At 34.4% G+C, this 23,692-nt stretch overlaps 1 protein-coding gene across 3 annotated transcripts in view; it reads left to right on the forward strand.

The window, feature by feature from the left end:
• Positions 1-23,445, forward strand: part of LOC120636990 — a 350,702-nt gene extending 327,257 nt beyond the window's left edge. For all 3 annotated transcript variants that reach the window (XM_039908577.1, XM_039908571.1, XM_039908581.1), the window contains 2 exons: positions 11,348-13,242; positions 20,959-23,445. In XM_039908577.1, the coding sequence (XP_039764511.1) occupies positions 11,365-13,236 (1,872 nt within the window). In that variant the 5' untranslated portion in view covers positions 11,348-11,364 and the 3' untranslated portion in view covers positions 13,237-13,242; positions 20,959-23,445. The remainder of the gene's footprint in view (positions 1-11,347; positions 13,243-20,958) is intronic.
• Positions 23,446-23,692: the final 247 nt, after the last annotated feature.

Below are 23,692 nucleotides of genomic sequence, written 5' to 3' on the forward strand. Positions count from 1 at the left end.
ATCAAAACTTTTGTTTCAATTTACAACGTGCACTTTGCTTTTTCCAACAATGATTTTTCCCCTACACAGAATAAAGTCTCAACATCGAAATCAATAGCGAAATTGGAACGTCTAGTTTGTAAAAAAAATAATGCATAATGATTTATTGTACTTTATTAAGTTTTTTCACAAATCCCGTACGAACCGTTTGTTTTCCAGGGGTAAAAGTAGCCTTTGTCATCATCTGCGTCTTTTCAACTATTTTTATGCCAAAAATCCAATTAATTAGTCAAACAAAGAAACATCTCACTCAGTGTGCTTGATCATTCCTTTCTCTTCATAGAAGTTGGAAACGAGTTGGAAAATGTGTGATGACGATTGCTAAAATGAGACCAACTAATATGCAAATATATAAATCTCAACTTACCTTGAAAAACAAATATTGTTGAGTTTATAAATATCCCGGCATGAAGCGTACTTGAAGCATTGGATGGCAGTTGAATATTTACTCTAATAAGAATACCTCGTTTTCCAATGAGCTAAAAAATTTAATGTTTCTTTTACGTCTATTTTTATTATTTGTATCATTTATAATAACAAAAAATAACAAGACATCAGCTGGTAAAAAATCAGCTGTTTTTTTTTTTCTTAAATTTTATGGAGGGTTTGTTCAATTCTGATCATGCCACCCTCATCGGAGTTACTTAAAGAATATTCATTACTGCCTACGCTTTACGGACACTTTATATATTTCATAAAGTTTTCTGGCCTCCTTAGATAAAATGGAAGCGCCGAAACAGTGTTACATAAGTTTATAGTTTCCGCAAAGCAAGATTAAAGTGAGCCCTGAACGTGATAAAATGTGATAAACATCCTCGATAGCATTGCACTCTGAGCACTTACGCGATTCAGATTTTCCCACTAGGTGTGCAAATCCTTTTTGAGGGATGTGCCCGGAGCGAAGCCTTAAGGCTAATGCAGTATCACTTCTTCTCAATTTTGCACCAGCAAACCACTACGACCTAGGAAGAGATAGTTGGATGGTTTTGTACCAAATGCCTTTAACAATGCGTTCATAATAATAAAAACGTACAGGACAGCAGCTGGTAAAAAATCAACTCGTATGTATATGTGTGATGACGATTGCAGTAAGAAGACCATCCATCAATATCAAACCATTACCGGCCCACTACTGAGCATGTGTCTCCTCTCAGAATAGAAATGGTTTAGGCCGTAGTCCACCACGCACTTAAAACACCTTTGAGAACGATACGGAGAACTCTCAGGTTTCTTCGCGATTTTATCCTACAACTTAACGGAGCCAGTGATATGTTAATTTTTATGTTAAATTGCAAGGTATTGAACTCGGTCCGGAAAGGAAGCCGAAGCCTTAACCACTAGCCTATCAAATCAGACAACACGTACCCGTGCACATATATAAATCTCGACTTTCCTCAACAAACAAATATTGTTGAGTTTACACTTATCCCCAAGTGTACTTGTATCCTCGGACGTCAAGTTCGCGTCAAATAACGGTCAAACCTGTCTACGGCGATAACTTAAAGTCACTAGTCATTGCTCGTAAACACCGTCACTTGGTTTATTACCTCGCTATTCATACCTCGGCAAAAGGTAAATCCGAGTAGCATACTAATTTCCGCGAACGTTGAATGCTTGCTTAGTTCTTTACAGCTGAAATGGAGGGACGAGCTTTAACTGGGAAAAGTGCTCTTTGTTTGTCTGGAACATAATAATAAAGCTTTCTGTAGTGTTTGTGTCAAGCTCTGTAATGTTAGAAAGGTTAGTAAGCATGCTGCACGAGGGTCACGTGGTCTTAGGTTTGATTTTTTTGCATTCCTCTAAAAGTTATCCCTTGACTACAATCTCACCCGCTGGTAAGTGACGGTGCACTCTAAGATGGTAAAGGACTAACTTGTTAGAGATATGGCAGTTATATTTAATCTATTGTTACCGCTAATCGTTATCTACACGACATCGTACCGCTAAATGGCACGTCTTTGTCGCTAGGGTGGTCACTAGCCACGGCCGAAGCCTCCCAGCAGGCCAGAGCAGATGAAATTACTAATTCCCATATTGAACCCGGTACCTCTCACTTTAAACCACAGCGCTAACAGCTGCGCCAGGGAGGTCGTCAAAAACTGGTCGATTACACGGTCAATGCAAAAATGTTATGTAGGTAGAATAAAAGTTAGGGAAAGTTACCTTCTCCATTCCCCTACCTAAAAGAGCAAGTTAAATAATAGGTTCTCGTTATTGTAGCGAACCTAGGACATCGTGATAGTATAACAATCTAACCACGAGGCCGTCGAGACGAAACTCAAACATTGCATAATAAGAAACCAATTACGCCATGATACAACTTAACTGTATGTTGTTTAGTCATTACTAAGCTACATAAAAACTGCAAGTAAAATTGCACCGCACGGCCGTTTTAAAATAACGCATGCAAAATCACTGCTCATTACATCTCTTGACTAGCTTGTCTTTAAAGCTAAGGAGAGATTGATCGAACGACCACGATCCCACGAGCAGCGAATAGCATCCTCTAATGATTGCAAGTCAGTACAGGGTCCGTCAGACACAAATTAATTGCTAACTGTTTTTCTTATGTGAACGTTTTTGAAGTAATTATTGCATGTATTTATTAATTTGCAATACCTAGCTTTCATACCTACTGCTCTTTTTTATTAATCATTCTAATTATGAAAGCTCTTAATTTAGTTTTCAAAAGGGTTTGTAATTAATTCATTTCCAATAAATCTTTCACGTATAATAGAATTTGTCTTTTAAGGTTTATTTAATCTAATTCACAAAAGCAATTTCATTTTACTACGAGAGCAAAATATATTTCCGAAATAAAAGTTTAAATGTATTGATCTAGTTCCTTCGATCAGTTGGCGCGTGTTGTGTAACACTATATACAGTCAAATATATTGTGTAAGTTATATTGTGTATAGTATAGTGTTATAAAACAAAGAGGGTACATTAAATAGTTATTGTTATAATGTCAAAGACATTAATAACGGCACATCTTAGTGATATTTTCAGAGATAGAAGCACTGGTGCGTTGACGAAAAAAATACGATGACATCTTACAAACATTTCAATTTGTAATACAAAGGCTAGGCTTTGTTTCAATTATGACGCAATATAGGCAGTTGCATAGTCGGCAATAAAAGTTTAATCGCCATACGCAATTTAGCTTTATAAAAGAAATTAATACCATATATTCGTAGTAACATTACGTCTATTTACTTATTTTTTTAGTACAATATACTTAGTATGTGGTTCCGGCGCGTTATTGAACGGATCTCTTACAATAATATTATTACTTGATCGGACATGCTCGTCGTATCTGCACCCACCTTTAACAGGGTGACCGGTACTTTTTTATATACAGGAAGCGGGATACCGGTCCCACCGTTACATATTGAACTAGTCAACACCGAACCTGTTGAAACTGCATTAATCTACGGGTATCACTAATTAAATGAGGATGAATTTATAACGGCATCTACTACATAAATCCAGTTTAAATTTCTATACTCAATTTAACTTTCCCGTAGTATATGGTTTGTGCTGGCTTTAATTAAGTTTTCATATATTATATAAGTAGTAAAGCAAGTATAAAGATTGATTTCCTGCGCACTGCGTGTGATATCTAAAGTGATTATGTGTTGATGTTTTATAAAAATTCTACTCCCCACAGGTTTGTATAGTGTAAAAAAGTTATGTAATATATTTGCTACCAAATTATAGTCTAATTCAGGCAGGTGAGTGAGCCAAAGCGTTATGTATATATTGTGTAAGATCTTTGAAGTCTTACTGACTATTGCCTCGTCACTGGTGATTCTCCTAGCACGGCGATCCACCGAATCCAAAGCATCAAGCTCGTACTTATCAGAGCCATCCCATGAATGGCTGCTGCTTTCTATTTAATGTAAAAAATTAACGATTTTAAACTAAGATTTTGGTGGTTAATCAACGTTTCTTAAATATAGTTCAGGTTAATTCGGAAGCGCAAAAACTTCAAACATACGGACGGTTTTAAATTAGCAAGTGTGTGGAATCCAGTGGTAGAATTATGCAAAACCAAGACAGCATCGTACAGCTTCTCAATTTAAAAGTTCGTGTAATACCGACAATAAGAACATGAAAGCGGGTAGTCAGATTCTGCCCGTGACATCCAACCTGACATCTCGTACCTACGCAGTCCCGTCGTGACCACGATCCATGCAACTGGGTCGAAATATCGACAAATCCAAAAATATTATCATCATTAACATCATTACCATTTTGTAGCTACATTTTTAAGTCTGAGCCAAGGAAAATTTTGAAAATTACTCGTATTTCTTATTTTTACTGCCTACCCTAACATTTTAATATAGCTTTTATAGGACGAGGACCTATCCATTTTAGATCATCTTACTGTTTTATGCCTTCTGCTCAATAACCTTGTGCAAGCCTCTGGTACGGAACCCTTCGTGTACAAATCGTACTCGCATTTAGGCGGCTTATATTTATTTAACACGTGTACTACCACTGATCCGTGTTAAATCACCCCACCAATGTTAGCGTGTCTAAGCATTTCCAAATGTAAATAAACCGCTATTCGACCGAACAAATTGCACTCATTAGGAGCGTAACATTTAGTACACCATTGTCAATTACGTATGCCATTTCACAGTAATTGTCTGGTCCACAATATAGGTTTTTAGACAATTGCTGTTTTGGCACAATTGGCACAGTGCGACATATGTCTAATTTTAGATATTTGACAACCTCCCTGGCTTAGTGGTGAGATTTAGGGTCTTTAAGTGGGAGGTCCGGGTTCTATCGCATTTATAATTTTAAAATTTTCTCTCGTCTGGTCTGGTGGAAGGCTTCAACCGTGACTCCTACCGACAAAAACATGCCATGGGATTTATCATTCCGGAACGATTTCAGACAGCAGCTGATAAGGGGTATGTGTACCCCTAACAGATTAAACCGCAAACCATCTAAGACTGCATCATTACTTACCACCAGGCGATATTACAGTCAAGGAATAACTTGTAGTGAGGCTTATAAAGGACACTACTTTTGGCGAGCAGATTTACCTGTACGGGTTCCTTAATTACCCAGATTTATCTTCTAAAATAGCGTTATAAATTTTTTCGAATTACATGTATACTTTTTAGATGCTTCATCAAATCTTGAGTAGCAAGCTTAGCGTAAACTTTTTTTTTATTATTTGGTTTTATGACAGAGGTAGGCCTCGCCTATTTCTGCCACCAACCAGCATTGCTGTGTACCTGAACACCTCAAGGCCGTGTTTGCTGGTGTAAGTACAGGCTATTGAGGCTGAACACCTACGCCTCTGGTTGAAAGATGCCGCTCTTTGTACAATGTCACCTGCTTGAACCTAAAAAAACACAAATTGACAAAATAATAATAATATCCGTCTGTAAATTTCAAAAGTTTGTAAGATTTAAAAACAAAAAAGCTCCTAGAAATAGAAGATTTGTGCTTCTCTAAATCTAGAATAGTTATTTCCTGAAAACTATTCTATAAAATGATTAAAAACTGCAAAAGTAGCAGTTATACCTACATTGTCTTCCTTAAGTTTATAACGAGGCGAAAATCGGCCCTCACACGTTCAATAAGGAGCTGATTTCGAACCTTCCTAGAATAAAAGTTGAAAACTGAAACGGCAATTAAAGAACATTAAATATAAGATATACAAAACTTTCTAACTCTTCTGAAAAGTACTCTAAAAAGTTCTAAATAGTTGCTTGTTTTGTAGACATTATTTATGGGCGCTTAATCCGGCTAGTCGTCACACTTCTAGCGAAAAGAATTAAAGATGTATGCATGCTTAACATTTTTATTTCCCTTCAATTTCTTGGACCAGTTTAGTGTTAACACCAGGTGGTCTGACAGGTGGCCATTTAAATTAGGTCTCAAATTTCACAAGGTTTTATTTTTTATCCTTAACACATCAAAGGTGGTCCAGTCAATTAGGAGTTCGCAAAATTTACATAAACATTGTTTCGTCCAATTAACGTTTTACAGACGCGCATTAGAATTCATTGCTGTTTTAAAAGTGTTACAGTAATTTTGTAAAGTTGGTAAATAATTAAACTTTTGATAACTGTAACTTTTTATTTGCCATTGTTACAGTAAATTTATATAGTGGGTAAATAATTAAACTTTTGATAACTATAAATTCATATTTGCCAGATATTTTATAACATAGTTAATAGATAGTTTTCAAGAAACAATTAAAATTATATTTGATTAACAACCAATGTTCATGACATTGAGTTGGTGGGTATTTTGATATAAATACGACTGCATTATCGTACGTACATAGTATACTGTTAATCCATTTGTTACCTATGCACGACTTATCAGCCGAATCGATCCTAACCATTTTTTCAATGTTCCGTTCAATCCGTCAAGGATACAAGCTATCTCTAGCATCTTAGACGAACTGTAGATCCGGCTTCACATATATGCACCTACGAAGGTGCATATATCTTTAAGGCCTAGAAAAAAGAGTTTCGCGCGGGATTGTTTAAAACAGTATTAAACGCCGACGAAGTTGCGAACCCCAGCTAGTAAAATATAAATGTTGATTGCTAATGAAGTCAAATTAATTACAAGTTTAACTATTTGTACGTACCTACATACTTTCTCATAATTATCGGAGGGCATAAAATAAAACAAGCCCAAATTAGGGCTCGGGATAAATTAAGTAGTAATAAATCAGGCGATTCATGGGAACCTGATGTAGCGGTCGTCACTAGTAATACGGGCCAGGAAATAAGCGTTTTTTATAGACTACTTAAGGTACCTTATTCATCCACTACGTTTACGTAGACGGTTTTAAGGTCAGTTGTAATTCTAATTCTTGCTGAACAGCCTTACAAACAATAGGACATGGGCGTTGCCTTCAGGGCTACGTGTAATATATTCATCATCAAAAAATTAAGCTTTTAACGGAATAGAGAAACAAAATCGTACGTTATCATTATAATGTTTTCAGCCGTCGGTACAAAAAATGGGATAACGACTACACCACGAGGTATCTTTGCGCCGTCTGAATCTCAATACAAGACTAAAGTGTACGGCAAATATACCCGTATTTATAACAAAATAGAGAATGACAAAATGTCATGAACATTCGCTGTGGATAATTAAATAAGAATTATTACCACATTTTTTATTCAATATTATTGATTAAGTAAAAAATATCAAGTTATAGTTGTCAAAAGTTTACCCACTTTACAAAATTAGTATTACACATACTAAATACAGTAAGGGCTAAATGAGAATTATCGAAGCCCTTGATCCATCCAGTCAATGAATTGAGTAGGTATTGTAGCAATGAAGGTACAAAATATATATTAAAGCGTAATCTCTTGTGATTTTCTACTTTTAATTTAATTGAATCTCTTTTTTGCAAACTTGGGATAACAATAGATCTTATAACAACGATGTTTAACGTAACTTGCTCTCTTTTCCATTTAAGTTTTAAAACGAATGCCAATAGGGAACTTTAATAAATTAATTATATTATGCGGATGTGCAATGAATGACCGTGTGATTAAAAGTGGATTACAAACTGCCATCTTTGAAACAACAGCTATTTCAACCACAAAAACTTTCCCAGGTGAATTAACAGGTGGTCGTAAAAAATATCCCAAAACCCAAATTAAAATCTATTCCACATAACGTGGAATAGGGTAAAGAAGAAGTTTAAATGCGAACTCTATTTTTAAAAGGTAGGTCATTATAAAAGTAAGAACCCCATGTTTCATAGCCCCGTGTGTTCATAAACTACCTCTAGTTTAACGGCCGCACTGAACCCTCCTTATTTGTCTACAAGCGATCTAGTACAGTTAGCCGCAATATCACAATAGGTTTAATCGTGCGATAAAGTCGTGATGTACATTCGGCCGCAGACTCGATAGTAAAAATATGTTAAAAATACACGTAGAATTTTCAATATATTTCTTCCATAGTCCTATAACAGAGTAAGCATATTCATACAACAGTGTGGTGCAGGTTCGAGAAAAGTACCCTTACCAGCGCAGTGGTAAAGGCATCATCACTAAGCCAAGACGTCTATTACTAGACATAGTTCGTTTTCAGGGTGTTCTAAGAACGACATTTTTTTCCTGCATCTCGTATGATGTCACCAGTCTATCTGGTCTGGGATCTGCTGTCCAACGCTGCTTTTACCGGTGCGAGGTCTTCACATCAGCACCTATTGCCCCAACTTCTGTCAGTTCTCTGAGCTATGTTAAAAAGAAAGAGGAGATCCGTAGAAGGACCAGAGTGAAACAGGCACAGCTTGGTGAAGGTCCTACATAGCCTATTTAATACTATCACTATAAGGAGACGATATCAGCATTCAACCCGAGATCAAAGGCGCACTGTATCTCTTCTTTATACTTTGGTTCTATGCTGTTACTTATGGTAATTATAATAGCGCCTGGCGGCTTAACGTGCTCTCCGAACTAACACTGAAAATTTCTAATTTCTAAACAAATTTAAAGCGACCTCGTGATTGAGTGACTGACCACTTGAACAACGAGGCAGTCAGCTTCCAAATAGTTTAATTTATTAGAAGCAGACTTTTGTAGTAGTAGTAGAACTTTTGGAAGTAGTAGGAGAGCTTTTTGTCGTACCTACTAGAAATTTCTAAACAAATTTAGCGCGACCTCGTGATTGAGTCACTGACCACTTGAACAACGAGGCAGTCAGCTTCCAAATAGTTTAATTTATTAGTAGCAGACTTTTGTAGTAGTAGTAGAACTTTTGGAAGTAGTAGTAGAGCTTTTTGTCGTACCTACTAGAAATTTCTAAACAAATTTAGCGCGACCTCGTGATTGAGTCACTGACCACTTGAACAACGAGGCAGTATAGTTTAATTTATTAGTAGCAGACTTTTGTAGTAGTAGTAGAAGTACACACAGCACAGCCTTACACAGGAGGCTTAATAGTCACGCCTCAAATTAATGAGCACAGGAAGGCACTTTGTGTTACTTGCATGTCCTGCGAAGTGTTGTTCTATTTCTAGAGATTTCCATTTACCATCAGATGACCCATAAATTATAAAACCACCAAATACCCAAAATAATTAAAATCATATTACCGATCATAATAAAGCACTGGCCCATTTACTCCCCAGTGGTGCGTGATGTTATATAATAATTCTTGTGATTTCGCGCATTACGAACTTGCGAAGGTCAACGTACACCGACAATGGTCTTGTTGATGTAACGCCGAATAACACTACGTTACGCGCCGTCGGTTACGACCGGGGGCACACTGGGATACAGATTATTAAAATAGCTGTGGTCTGCGGAATCGACATCATATATTTGGGTTATCAAAAAAATCCCGCGGCAACACTTTATTTCCTCGGGCTAGATCCTATATATATATATATATGAAACCAGGACGCGAACTATCTCTGTGCAAAATTTTGTCAGCATCGGTTGTGCTGCTAAGCCATCTTTTTATTAAACATCATCAAGATCGGTACATTATGATAACTGAAAGGTAACAAACAAACGAGCAGATAAACTTTTCTTCATTTATAATATGGATAGTAAATACAAATTCAAAATATGCTCGCGGCCTTGAGGCGTGGAATTTGTTTTTTTTTAATACTCACTCACTTTTGTCAGCTCGCCGGTTACCGTTGGGGTTGTATATTGTATACAAGTAAATTTAGATATTATTAGAATATACTACTATAATAAGTAAGAAAATATATATGAGAACCTAGGTTTTTCATATTATCACTGGATGAAATTTTCTGCTGTATTTAATTTAGATTCTCGATATTACTCTTATTTACCTAAGTACTAATATTTTCCATATAACTTATCAGATTTGTGATATCATGCAGTAAATTTAAGGAAACATATTTGTTGGGCATGGGTAAAGTTTAAAAAAACAATTTCACAAATCTTACTAATGGTCTAACATGCGTAAGTATTTAATTATTAAGATAAGTCTTAACTAAAATTAGAATTTAAAAAAAAAAGTCGTTTAAAAGATAGGTGTGCCACCGACCGCACGTATTCACGTACACTCATAGTTTTAACGCTGATTCGTGCTAACTGTACTTTTATCAGAGTGCAGTGGTGGATATCAAAAAACCTCATGTTTGCGGTCTCCACCAAATTGAGACTTTACGTACTTACTGTTTCCATTACCTGACGATTTTAAAACTGTAGGCTATCCAATTTTCGAAATTAATATTTTAAACAAAAAAAACGAAGCAGACTTTTAAGTACTGGCATAATTTTTCTTAGCTGAGAGACTCCATCATCATTATCACCATCTCCAAGCTTTTAATACGAGACCATTACTTCAAACATTATTTACTGCATAATATTATAAAACGAATAGTGACAAATCTAAAATTGGTATCAATTTAGGTTCGTTTAGAGATTTTAGTACCTAATGAAAAAAAAATGTGATAAATGTAAAAAGTGCAAAAGCCAACCGATATTTTAGGGAATACCAATAACAAAAAATACTAGGTCGCAAAAAAGTTCCATCTACCTGACATTTAACCACGTCTTAATCTGATTTAACAAAAACGTCCAAAGATAATGTAAACAAACTCTTATGGCTATTTCGCCCGCCACAATGACTTTACAGCTATAATGTTCTCTATTAACTGTTACGAAATTGTTTCATCTGATTTTGTGATCATTATTTAGATAAGGAGTACCTAACTGTATTCGTCTAAACTTTTATTTGGTTAAAGTTTCACACTTCCGCGTTACTCAATTACTCGACTACAAGATTGCTATTCTGCAGATACAAGATAAGATAATTTATAGAAGACTTTATTATGACATGCACAATTTTATTTCATAACTAGAACACGACTCTTAAGCTATTTACTGTAAGAAGGCTACCTCGCAGTACGATAAGGTTGTTAGAAAAAATATTCTTAACATCACATTAATCCTTTGCCAATGCAAAGGTAAAGGAAAGGCTAGAAAAATGTAAAACCTCCTCAATCACTTACGTATATCAGCAATAATACCGTCATAAACTTGGAGAATACCAATAACAAAAATATCTAGACCTTAGGCAAAAATAAAGGTTCTAGTTTAAACATATTTTAAGGTACTTCAAGTATGTAAGTAGTAATTTTCTTCAGTGTACATAATGGGCAAACAAACAAAATTAGTAATGTTTGCCGTCACGATGCCGTCACGATATCCATAAAATTTTACCTCAAAATATGAAAAATATCAAATATAATTATATATTTTAAATGTACAATTAAATACAATTTTTATTTACATATAACTTTTCTCAATTTCAGATGTGACAAAACCCAACATGGCAGCCACAGACGGCCAAGTCGTGGTCGCAGCTTGCCGCTGGTCTGATGAGGGCCACTACCTCAGAGAGTTTGCTGTCAAGAACCGCCTACCAAACGTAGCAAAGATTATCAAGGGACAATATGGAGGTCTCGGAGTGCCAACTTTACCGAGCCCAGGCTTACAAAGTACAGCGTTACTTGTTTCAGCAGGAAAAAGAAAGAAAATCATTGCCCAAGCTATCAAACTAAAAGAAGGGAGACGTATGGTTAGTGTTGGACCGAGAATTGCCATTCCTGATACTTATAAAGGCTATTTTGAACTTTTAAGTGAAGAAGGTAGGGCTGTAAGATGTATAGAATCTGTAGGTGAATTAGCGAGAAGAAAACTAGACGACGGGTGCTTAGTGAGGGAACCGGTTAGAGTAATATGTGCTAAAATTGACTTAGATGGTAACGTGACCGCTGATGGAGCAAGAAACTTACCAGCGGGTGAAGTTATAATGCCCAGAGGTGAAACCTTTTTAGGAAAAAATAAATATTTGAAGTGTAGCGATTCAAAAGGTGATACTATTTTGCTAAGTTTAGATCAGAGAGGAAAGTTCTCTGCTATCGCTAAAGAAGAGAACATTAGCGGTGTACATACAGCAAAAACATTACTTACAAAACGGTTGCCAATAACTGTGAGACTCGTACATGGCACTCCACCTAGAGGATTAAAGAGTGCAAGCCATTTTGTACCAGAACTGAGGTTGTTATCACTATTTGAAGAAGATCACGTTTTTGCCTTACCATTACAAAAAGAAGGCAATGCTTTGGTAGCATTACCTCTCGCAGCTCCCTTAAAGATGTTGCGATGCAAAAATGAAGAACATATAAAAAATTTCATGGAATTTTCAAGATTAGTAGAAAAATGTAACAGGCTACTTGTAGATGTGGTAGATCGAATACATGTCCTAGATGGTAAACTCGGAGACCCTAAAAGACTGTTAAAAGCCCCACTTCTTGCTCCACCTTTAATAAAAACTGGTTATTTCTTAAGAAGAAGTGCTTCATCCGATACTGCTAATCAACATAAGTATATAAACCGACATAGTCACATTTATAGCAGTCACAGAGATGACAACAGTATTCCAGATGAGTATGATGAAATAGATCAAATATATGATTACGTCAGAGGTTTCGCTCCTCTTCCGAAGAATATTAAAGCGTCGTATTCGAATGAACCAATACGTCATGAGTCTGCGCCCGCCTCGCCTGCAGCAACACCAATTCACATGCCCTTAATAACAGAAATTAAACCAGAACCGCCTCCCATAGAAACGATTCCTACGAAAAAACCTTTCAACCAAAAAGCTGAAAAGCGCACACGCAAAACTGCAGTAGCGACAAAAGAACCGCCGATAACTGTTTATAAAGAAAAATGTACAATCGCACCAGTACCAAATTTACCCAAATTATATATTAAAAACAGTGTAAGCAACAACAAAGGAAGAATATTGGTCAGTCAGAAAAGTCACCCGCCGACTAAAGAGGCACCTAGTACTAGTCCGATACGACCTTTAACAAAAGGTGATTCTCCAATCTTTAACATACGTTATAAAAGCCTTTCAAACATTCATCAAGCAATGGAACTGGATGGCACGCTAGACTCGAGCCATTCTGGTGGAAGAACTTCTGGAGATTCAGGCAACGGTCCAAAACTTCCAGAAAAGCGATCTAGAAAATTAAGCAGACCTAAGTCCCTGACGAATTTAGTGTGGGAACTAAAAGGATGTCCGGTGGAAACTAATGAGAAACCAAAACCTAGAGTTAAAAATGAGGGCTATAAGAAGATGGGAAATAAGTTGTCTTTGGGGGCTCAGAAAAGAGTTCCTACGCTGTACCTTTAATTTTTGGTAAGTAGTTTAAATTAAATTTTTATTATTATAACTTTCTTTAGTTCCTATATGAATTATCGGCGGAGATCTAATTGATTTAGAACCTAGAACACGTAAAAAGATCCTGATTGTTCAAATGCGCATTGGAAGATTTGACAGGTTGCATCTCGCCCGTTGTGCTAGTGTACAGATCATTGATTCCTGGGATGGGCCAGTGTTTATGACATTTTTTTGTTAAGAAATCCTCAGTTTCATTGTTATTGAATAGATATTGTCATCTCTATGCATGGAAAGCATCCTAGACTTCGGTTCTCATTACTAGCATATGTGTTGTTAAAGCAAGCCAAACAACATTAAAACCGCGTGGAGGATCCTAAACTCTACATCCCTCTTTCAACTCCTCATTTTTGAGGGAGAAGCCTGTGCCCAGTGGGGTATTAAAAGGCTAATAGAATAATAATTTAACGTTACGTTTAATTTAATATTATCGCACTTATTGACTCTTGATTATCTCATGAAAAGACATACATACCAGTTTAAAGGTTTATTTGTAAAAGACAATTAATAAACTAGAAAACCGATAGAACCCTACCAAGAAGTTTAAAATATGCCATACTTCTGTACACATCAAAATGGATTTTTAATGTCGCTTGTCTTGTAAGTCCTATTATATGTTAAATATGATTTCGCAGTATATGCAAATCTATAGCGTAGTGGGGGATCATCTTTAAATGTCAAAGCTTTCACGCCGTGAAGTTCACCTGCGTTAGTTAACTATTCAATACAATGAACATGCTGATGTACCTAAATCTAAAGATTGCATTGTGTTTTAAATATCTTATCTTTACACACAGACTTATTTTAAATTCCGTATGGACTGGGTCAGGAAATCCCTACCAAAGGCTTATTAGACCTAGCAAATTAAATATTTCGCGTGCGCTGAGAAAACTGTTGATGATACATAAAAGTATGTACTAAACAACTAAAATACTTACTCATACACCTACAAAAAAAATCGCGAAAGAATATATCTAACTATCTCAGTTAAGTTGAGTATTAAATCGCCGATGGAAACAAAAGTGCGTTAAGTTAGTATTATGATTCTTAATTCAAAACAATAGTATTGTCATTAAAGGTATTTATATAGCAATAAAATATTTTTTTAATTTCTTCCAATTGGACATTTAATATAGAAGTTATCGCGATTTTAAAAATTGGAAAGACTACACCAAAACAAAACAGTTTTTTTAGAGATACACTTGTTTAATGAAAAAGTTCTTTTTAAAAACGAAACCCGATTTTAAAAATAAGAATTTAAAAATATCTTAAAACTACACCTTGATGAAATGCCACACATCTCTCAAATTAACTGTTCCTACGGTATACTTTAAAAACAAAAACAAAACGCGGACGAAGTCGCAGGCAACAACTAGTAAATGAATAAATAATACAGTGGTTATTTTCTAAATCAAGGGACGTTTCTCAATTGATTGATTTCGTTTCGAAATCATTCGAGCATCATTGTAGTAATTTTACATTACTTAGTCGGAAAGTACGAGATTTTCTGTAAATCTTCAAAGAGGTATAATGGCCTATCACGATGCAGTTTGCAACATTTGAACACGCAATATCTTTTGACCTACCATTTTCACAGTATTTAATCAGCGGAAGCTTCATATTAACCTTTTGTAACCTTAATAAATTAACCATATCCCAAATTGAGTACAGGTACATAGTGATTTAATTGGCTGTTATATTATTAACAAATACCTACCAATTTGGTAAGTAGAGATATATATTTAGGGTTGTTTATTTATTTTACTACAAGTTAATCCATGACTGCAATCTTACCTGGTGTTAGTTGAAAATGCAGTCTAAAATGGTAACGGGCTAACCTGTTAGGGGGTAAGGCAGTTTTATTAAACCCTAACCCTAATCGGTTTCTACGCGATAGCGCATGGGAACGTTGAATCGCTTGGCGGCACGTCTGTATCGGTAGGGTGGCAATTGGTCACGGCCGAGGCCTTCCACCAGACCAGACCAGAAAAAGTTCTGAAATTATAAATTTCCAAATTGCTAAAACTAAATATTATCATTCTTAATTCAATAATCGCAGCGTCGCGTCAAATATTTATTATTCTGAATTTCCGATAGTAGGCGTTACCTTTGCGGCGCCTGCACGTACAAAATACGCCGTGTGAAATAAGGCCTAAATGCTAAACGCCACTAAAACCACCACTGATAAACAAAATATCTAAACTGCGGGTGGAAAATTCGTCATTACTTTGCAACGGGTAAAGTAATTCGAAAAGAGAACAGTCGGAACAGCCTTGCATCTTTATACTTACTCTTTATTTATATTGTAAAGAACACGCAAAGATCATTGACCATACAGCCGTAGGTAGAGGCCTATGCAGTCGAGTCAAGTTGAATCAAGTCGAATCTACTTTTTTTGTATACAATACAATTTAGGTCTCTAAATAAAATACATGCACATAAACAAACTTTTTGGTTTAACTTATGCTTTAATAAATATTTTAATAATTTTACGGTGTAAGCTAAAATCATACTAATTCACATTTTATATTTAAAATAACAACTATTATTTTCTTTTATTAAAATGTAATATAACTATTGTTGCTGATTAATGGAGATTTTGATTAATAAATATTTAAAATTAAGGAATCTAAGGATTCCTTAATTTTAAAACAACAAATAGTATATATATATCTGTACTCGTTTTATGATTTAATTAAATTACTATGTAGTTATAATTGAAATAGATGGATAGGTCAAGGTTAAAATGATAACATGTTATTAAAATATATTCGTAATATTCCTGAGTCCATTTTATTAATTATTCATGCAATTATAAACGCTTGCGTATTAAAGCGACATGCATTTTGTCGATTACCGCTTCCGACGAAAGAAACGGTAGTCGAATGCAAAGCGCTCCGTTTTATTTTATACGACGCCGCTTATTTACATAAAAAAGCTATTATGGATGCTATTTCAATTACCATGTAATCTATTTTATGGCAGTTTTAGCTATGACACCAGTCACTAGGTTTATTTTGTTATTAGTCGTGCAGCTGCAAACTAGTTTTACTTTAAAAAAACTACTTCCCATAAAAACAGCTTAAGTTACAATTTTATTATTCGATGACCGATCTTAAGGTAACTTCATACATTAATACCTAATATAAGCGAGCATCTAAAACAGAATAGCATACATTTTATTAACTCATTTTATTACGAGCATCATCACCGTTGTCAGCCTAGGTAGTTATAAATGTCTCACAGCTGGGAACAGATCTACTTTCTTAAAATCAAGGGTTTAGAGCATACCTACACCATGTATATGATACACATATTTTATCATATAGCATTTGGTATACACGGTGACGTTTTTCTCGTCCTACCACTTTGACCCAGGTCATCTACCGAATATCTACTATTCATCGGTAAAAGAAATATTTAAAGAATATTAAATAATAGGTTAGTGTTTAAGAATCAACCCATATCGAGTGTCAGCAGTGGTTTCATGCAGCAGGAAAAATATTGGAAATATGCTACATATATTCTTACAATGCAATGATTAACGTGCTTTTACGACGTAGACGTAGAAGGCTACGTCGTAAAAGCACGCTAATTTTTATTTAGAAATTAAAATGTCCTGATTATTCAGTACCACGTCACATAAAATCCGTAAGTTCATAATAATATTAAGTGGAAAGTATATTTTCCAACATCGTGTGATTTTCCGAGCATTTACTTAGCTAATTAAGGGGAGCGGCCGGCGCTCCTAGTTTTAGCACGCGCCACCGTCACGCCTTGATCATATCCAATGTCGTTTATGTCACCCGTGTCTCTCGCGAAAATATTTATTACCAACTGCTACTAGATTATACTTAGTTTTGTTTGCATGCAGTTTGCAATAACCTTTTATTCGGTCCTTTTAGGCAGGCAAGGATTGACAAACTTTATTGAATATTGGATAGAAGCAGGCGCTACTTTGCAGAAATCCATGATATAGCTATTATGAAAATTCTAACAACAATTACCATTGTAAAGTCAACATCTCCTGAGGATGCTCTGGTTTCGCAGCGAAACGTGCGTACATTGCCGAAGATCTGTTCGGTGTGGAGTATAAGGATTGAAGAAATTATAAATTACACCATATAACTCCTGCTTTTCGCGGAGTATAGGCAATTTGGCTTTATTATCATAAAATTTTATTGAAGAAAAAACTTATTTAGGCGCACAGAGCGATTTTGGTCTAGGAAAAATGGATTGTTTCGCGTCACCGATGACCTCGACATGCTTGTGACAATGCACAAAACGTACGATTATATTCACAATTTCAAGGTATTTCTTCTATAACCATAACCGTTTTGAAGATCAACCGTGCAACCGTTTTGAAGATCAGCATTAACAAACAGACGGGCAAACTTAAATTAAAAAATAGGTACTAATAAGTATCGTATATACTTATAAACAGATTTAGCCAAAAGCGAATAATAATTGTCGCATTGCAAAATCTTATTTATTTACTTAACCGTTTTACAATATACTATTATATTCAGATCCAAATCTGAAAGTTTTGCACAATATTAGTCATAACAAGAAGAAGAAGAAGAAGAAGACTTAACAGTTTATTGCACGTATACACACAGGAAAATTAACATTAAGAAGTATACAGTAACCAATGTAGATATGCAAAGGCGGCCTTATTGCTGCAAGCAATCACCTACAGGCAACCTTTGGGAGAAGAACAAAGCAAGAGAACAGGATAGTGTCATAAGTGTTTTAATATATTCATAAATACCAAAATGTGTAGATACACATACATAGATAATTTAAATCAATAAACGTAATATATAAATATAAAATATACATAATATGTAAAAGTACCTTTTGATACACAATTTACAAACAAATAATCAAAACAAAAAAAATAACAATTAATCCGTCAAAAAAAATTAAGACTGCGTTGCGTTTTAAGCTGTAAATACGAATTATTCTGCTGAATTTAAAGTAATGTTAAAGTTACAACACTAATAAGGTGTTTTGTTAGTCATTTTAAACAAGAGATAACATTGTTACCAAAAAATATATTATGTATCTTCTATACGTCCGTTATACGTTTATCCATGTAGGAAGAAAAACCCAAAGGTCTCTGCCCCATACTGATCTATACATAATTCAATTTCTATTTATAGACCGGTCGTAAGCTTGACTAGATCTTTGCAAAAACTAGCCGTCTTCTTTTTCCCTTGTCCTTCCGTTTGAAGCCAAGAAACGTTAGGGACTGCATTTTAGCCTAGAATAGGTATGTAAGTTTTACAGCCTACATAAGAAATGTACCTACTATGCAAAGTGATACCACAATGTTAAAAAAACATACTATATTTTTTATCTATTTTGATACGCGGTTTCAGGTAGTTAACACAAGATTAGCTATTCTATTAACACCTATACTCCTTAAAGATTAGTTAGTTTCCATCACGTAATTACAGAAAAATACTTTTCATACTCCTAAAGTTCTTGCTTGTGCTAGCAACTTAAACTGCTGTTTACGCTCTTGCATAAAAGTTTTTATCGGAAAATCGTGATCTGATGGCAAAAAAAAACCTAATAAAATATGTAAGGATGGTACGGAATGGTCTCGGACCCAAGCTGCCAAAGCCAGCAATGAGAAAGATCGACTCGACTTAAATATTAATTACTTATCTTCTTTTGATTTTTGGATATTTACCCCCACTTGCATCTGAAGTGGATATAGTAGAAGATCAAGTGCGCAAAATACTTATTTTATGCACTGGATTTACAATCTATAATTAATCAACGTGCAGTTCAGTTTATATAAGTAGTTTATTACTGTTTGTAAGTAGGTACCTTGGAAATGGTAACTTAGCGAATCAAAACACCATTACCCTAACTGGAACCATTTTGTTTGTTGACACGTCATTCTATCAACGTAATCGCTCAATACGCGTTGTCGTGACAAAGCCATACACCCTTTTGTAAACAACTTTGATTCGTTTTATCTAAACTATAGGTTCCAATATTTCACTTTTCCGACGTTTAGAGAAAATTAAAAAAAAAATTGAAATTAACATTACTAATTCAAACTTAACTATTCAGTCACATAAGCTTATAAATATAATTTTTAATTGAAACGATACATTTTTTTTCATTGCAACTTGAAATAAAACGAAAAGATGAAATAAGACGAAGAGGGTTCCAAACGCACCCTGTTTAAGTGATACATAAGTACACCGATCAGTTTTTTCCTAAATTCAAAATGAATAACTGAGTAACGGCTACGCAAATAAAAAGATATTATTAGAAAAACTTAATACAAACCTTGTAATAATTTAAATTAAACGAATCTAACAACTATAGAAGTTCAGGTTCACTGACTTGAGCCTTTATAAAGATAGTTGATTAATCCGCCTTATATGTCAGTGTTACTCCTAAACTATGAGTCATCAGTTTTTTTGTACGTCTGCCGCGCGCATGCGATGGGAAAGGTCACTGTTATGTCACTAAAAGTTTTTCAACAAAACAAGTACAAAAAACGATGTTTTATTATTAGGTATTTTTGTGACTTAAATAAACAAAAGAAAACCTGACTCATGATGAAACCTTTATAAAGTAATTATTATAAAATGTTCCATAGGTATGTTCAACCGAGGTGTCCAGCAAAACAGGTTGTTTTTTGGAAAAACAATAAAATTATTATGCACATAGCTTTTTGGATCTAAGAATCATTTTTGAGTACCTGACATTCTTGGTAAAGAAGACCTTTTCATAATGTCCTTCGTTTGGAAGTCCTATATTCTTTCCTATAGGTACATGTCTTCAATGTAGCAAATGTTTCGCGCCGGATATATCAAAAATGTATCTATAGATATACATTTTTAATATATCCGGAGCCTATTTTCGACGATTTCTTGAGGTGGTCACATTGCCATAAAAGTGTTTGTAGCATCCTCAAATCAAATGAAATGAAATCTATTAATGATTCTGATGTTTGAGTCTGAGATTACAGTATTGTTTAAGTTGATAAACTATTACAAAGAGGAACGATTTACGGAATTACACTGCGTCGTTGGTCTAGTGGTTAGCATGTTAAACTACGTATCGCGAGGTATTAGATTCGAAACCCAGTTTGGGCCAAAAATTGGTGTGTTGTGCTTTTTCTGTATTTAAATTTCATTACGAGCCCTGAGTTAGGAAATTGGCTATGTTAACCGAGTTGCCTCGAAGAGCACATTAAACCAACGGTTCCGATTGTTATCACTTACTAAAAAAAAAACTTCAGTTACTTAAAGCCCATAGACCCGCATTGGAGCATTGTGGTCAGTCAATGCTTTAAAACCGTCTCTCCTAGGAGCATGTTGTTAATAGACTGCGGATGAGGTACGAAAATAGGTACCTATTCATTAGAGGAATTCTAGTTGAATGAATTAATGATGGAATAAAATTATTGATGACATTTGTAATAAATACTGAAGTACCTATTGTTTTATTCAATTAATAATATTATTGATCATTGCTTGTAATTTATTCGTATATATTTTAAACAAAATAACTGAACGGGCGGCGTAACACGTATATAACCCTCGTGGCAAAGTATTTGTATACTCTTTGAGCAGCCTGAAAATTTTCCGCCCACCAAAGTGACCAAATTTTTACGTCTAATATTTATTTTTACTTTATTTTCAGATCCACATTGTCCAAACAAAAGACAAGGCGACGACCAAAATAAGAAGAACAGCGAACGACCACGAACAGAATCGAGTCATAAGAAAACTTTTTGAAAAAATCATTCGTTTGTACTCATAAATATCAAATGTATTTTGATCTCCTTAATCAATAATTATTTTATTTATAATATAATGCCATATTACGGTATAATTGATAGTGTTTATCGTTATAGAAAGGGAGTTTGAAAATAATTAAATAAACGTAAAGTTAATTAAGACATTCTTGAGTCAAACAAATAAAATACAGTCACTGTAAGGTTTCACCACACAATCATCATAATTCCAAGTTTATTGATATATTTGTCAATGGCATTCCTTCTCGTAGAGGAGAGGGCTTAATGCCTTAACTGCCCAATCCTCAATTATGAAGCTTGGAAGGTTTCACGTAGCTCTAATGCAGCCTAAAGGGCTTCATATTATTATACCCGTACCAGTGAATATGACTGTTCGAACGGAAATCGATTAGGGGTATGGATTGATAATAACTGACTAATAACCCTTACTCTACCTAACTCAATACCATCTTAGACTTTATCATGATATAATTTCAGGTGAGATTGCAGACAAGGGCTAACTTTTAGTGGAATAAAAATAAACTTAAACATGACCAAACCCAACGTTAATAAAGGACGTTTAAAAAGCTCAGGCTGTTTTGATTAACTCGTTTGACTATAGTTATATACTTAAAGGGTTCCAATAGCGTTTATAATAATATGTCATACTACTTATTTTTATATAAACTTTAGTTCATGAAAACCTGTAGAAATACACACCAGTCTGCCTGTGACGCAGAGATCCTCAAAACCAGTTTAAACAGAAGTTTACGTAAGCCTTATACAGTAGATGCTATATTTAACAAAAACTTTATTTTGGCCTCCTTAAATACAACACATTATGAATTAGAAATTGTTTAAAATAAATTTCAATTATAAAACTAAATTAAATAAAAAAAACTTTCCCATGAGCACAAACTATAATAACTATGTCTAAAAATTAAAATAATTACCGTTTTAGACGTAACAATTTTTACAATATAATATTTCTTTTTCGGCCGTAAAGCATGTTTTTTTTCATATTTACATAAATATATTTTCACGAAATACAAACCAAAAAATCGAGGTGCCTTATTAAGTAATTAAATCGCTTAATGAACATTAATCTTCGTCGAAATGTTTAATCGTAAAATAAATTTAGGAGAAAAGTCACAATCCTGGTATGTTTAGTTAGAATAGTCATCGATCTTTTTTTAATAGCATTTAAATATTTTTGCAATAGTTATAGTGATGCTAGTTTAGATTACAGTTTTTGCAATACACCTAATTTTTTTTATAAAAAGACAGTTACTAGTAGAACCCGCTAAACTGTAACTGTTGGATACTTAGATACGTTACTCTGGAAAATACGAAGCTCCTTTTTCTAAATATTAAGTTTGTAATATTTGGAAAAAGTATTTACGCAGACTATACTTGCGTAAACTATTTTATCTCACTCACTCACGTCGATATTTTTCTTATACTTTCGTCAATTAAATTGATTTGTCTTTGAATAATCGAAATAAATGAAAATAGACGAACTAGAATGTTTGTAACTACTTTTATAATTACCTATTTAGACGTACCTTCAATTAAGAGCTAAGTTATTATGATAGATCACTTGGAGGTTCAAAATAATTGGCTTTTTAGATGTAAGTAAATTTTGAATCTTCGATTGACTTATCGTTTAAATTACGGTTAAGGTGTTTTCAATAAATAAAGTGACTTTTTAGCATTGATGTAACTGTAGTTTCAAATTAAATTTTCGTGGTAATTTTTTAATAACTAATAAGACTTTACTATTTTCATGTCTACGGGGCCTTTTACACGTATCCGAATTGACTATGATGATTATAATTAGTCATCAACATCCTATTAAGTGAAGAACTTTAATTGTCTCTGAGCGAAGAACCCTGCTTCTTTATTCATGCCATCTTTTGACCTAGTGCCTTTAATGGGCAGTCCTAGAGAAATAGTTTATTAATTTTATAATATGTATAATATAATGAATTTAATGCTAAGACTTTTCTAAAGAATGGATCAGAAAACAACATTAGGTTTTGATTGATTATTTCTAATTATATATCGTCACTTCACGTCACGTTGACCACAAATCGTTGTGCAAACATTTCACGTTTTGATCTCCAGTACTAAATGGCTTGATTTGTAATTTGATTATCTCATTGACTGAAATTGCCTTTGCTCTTTGTTCATTCACCAGTGCATTTTTTTTAATCATTTCCCTTAAAATAGTAAGTTTTTTTTTTGATCGATAAGTGTGAAAAGCCCCGAAAACTTTAAATTTTTAAAATTGTATTCCAAATTTTCCAACTAGTTGTTTGATTCCTTGTAATTTGATAGGCTATTTTTTATCATGCGTCATTAATTTAAGTTTTTAGTCTTGATATTGTAATTCTTACGAATAAACGAAATGATTATAAATCGTTTAATTTCTTTTCATCATCATTATCATCTTCATTATTCTATTTTCGTCAACCTCCCTGGTGCAGTGGTGAGCAAGTGTGTTCGATCCCCGAAAGAGAGAATGTTCTCTTTTCTAGTCTAGTAGGAGTGGTGGCTTGTAACCACCCTAATTACAAAAACGTGCCATACGATTAACAGTCGAGTAAGAGCAGATTAGGGGATGGGTTTAATTTAAGT

Source organism: Pararge aegeria, chromosome 1 (assembly GCF_905163445.1).
Source record: "Pararge aegeria chromosome 1, ilParAegt1.1, whole genome shotgun sequence".
Classification (NCBI taxonomy): domain Eukaryota; kingdom Metazoa; phylum Arthropoda; class Insecta; order Lepidoptera; family Nymphalidae; genus Pararge; species Pararge aegeria.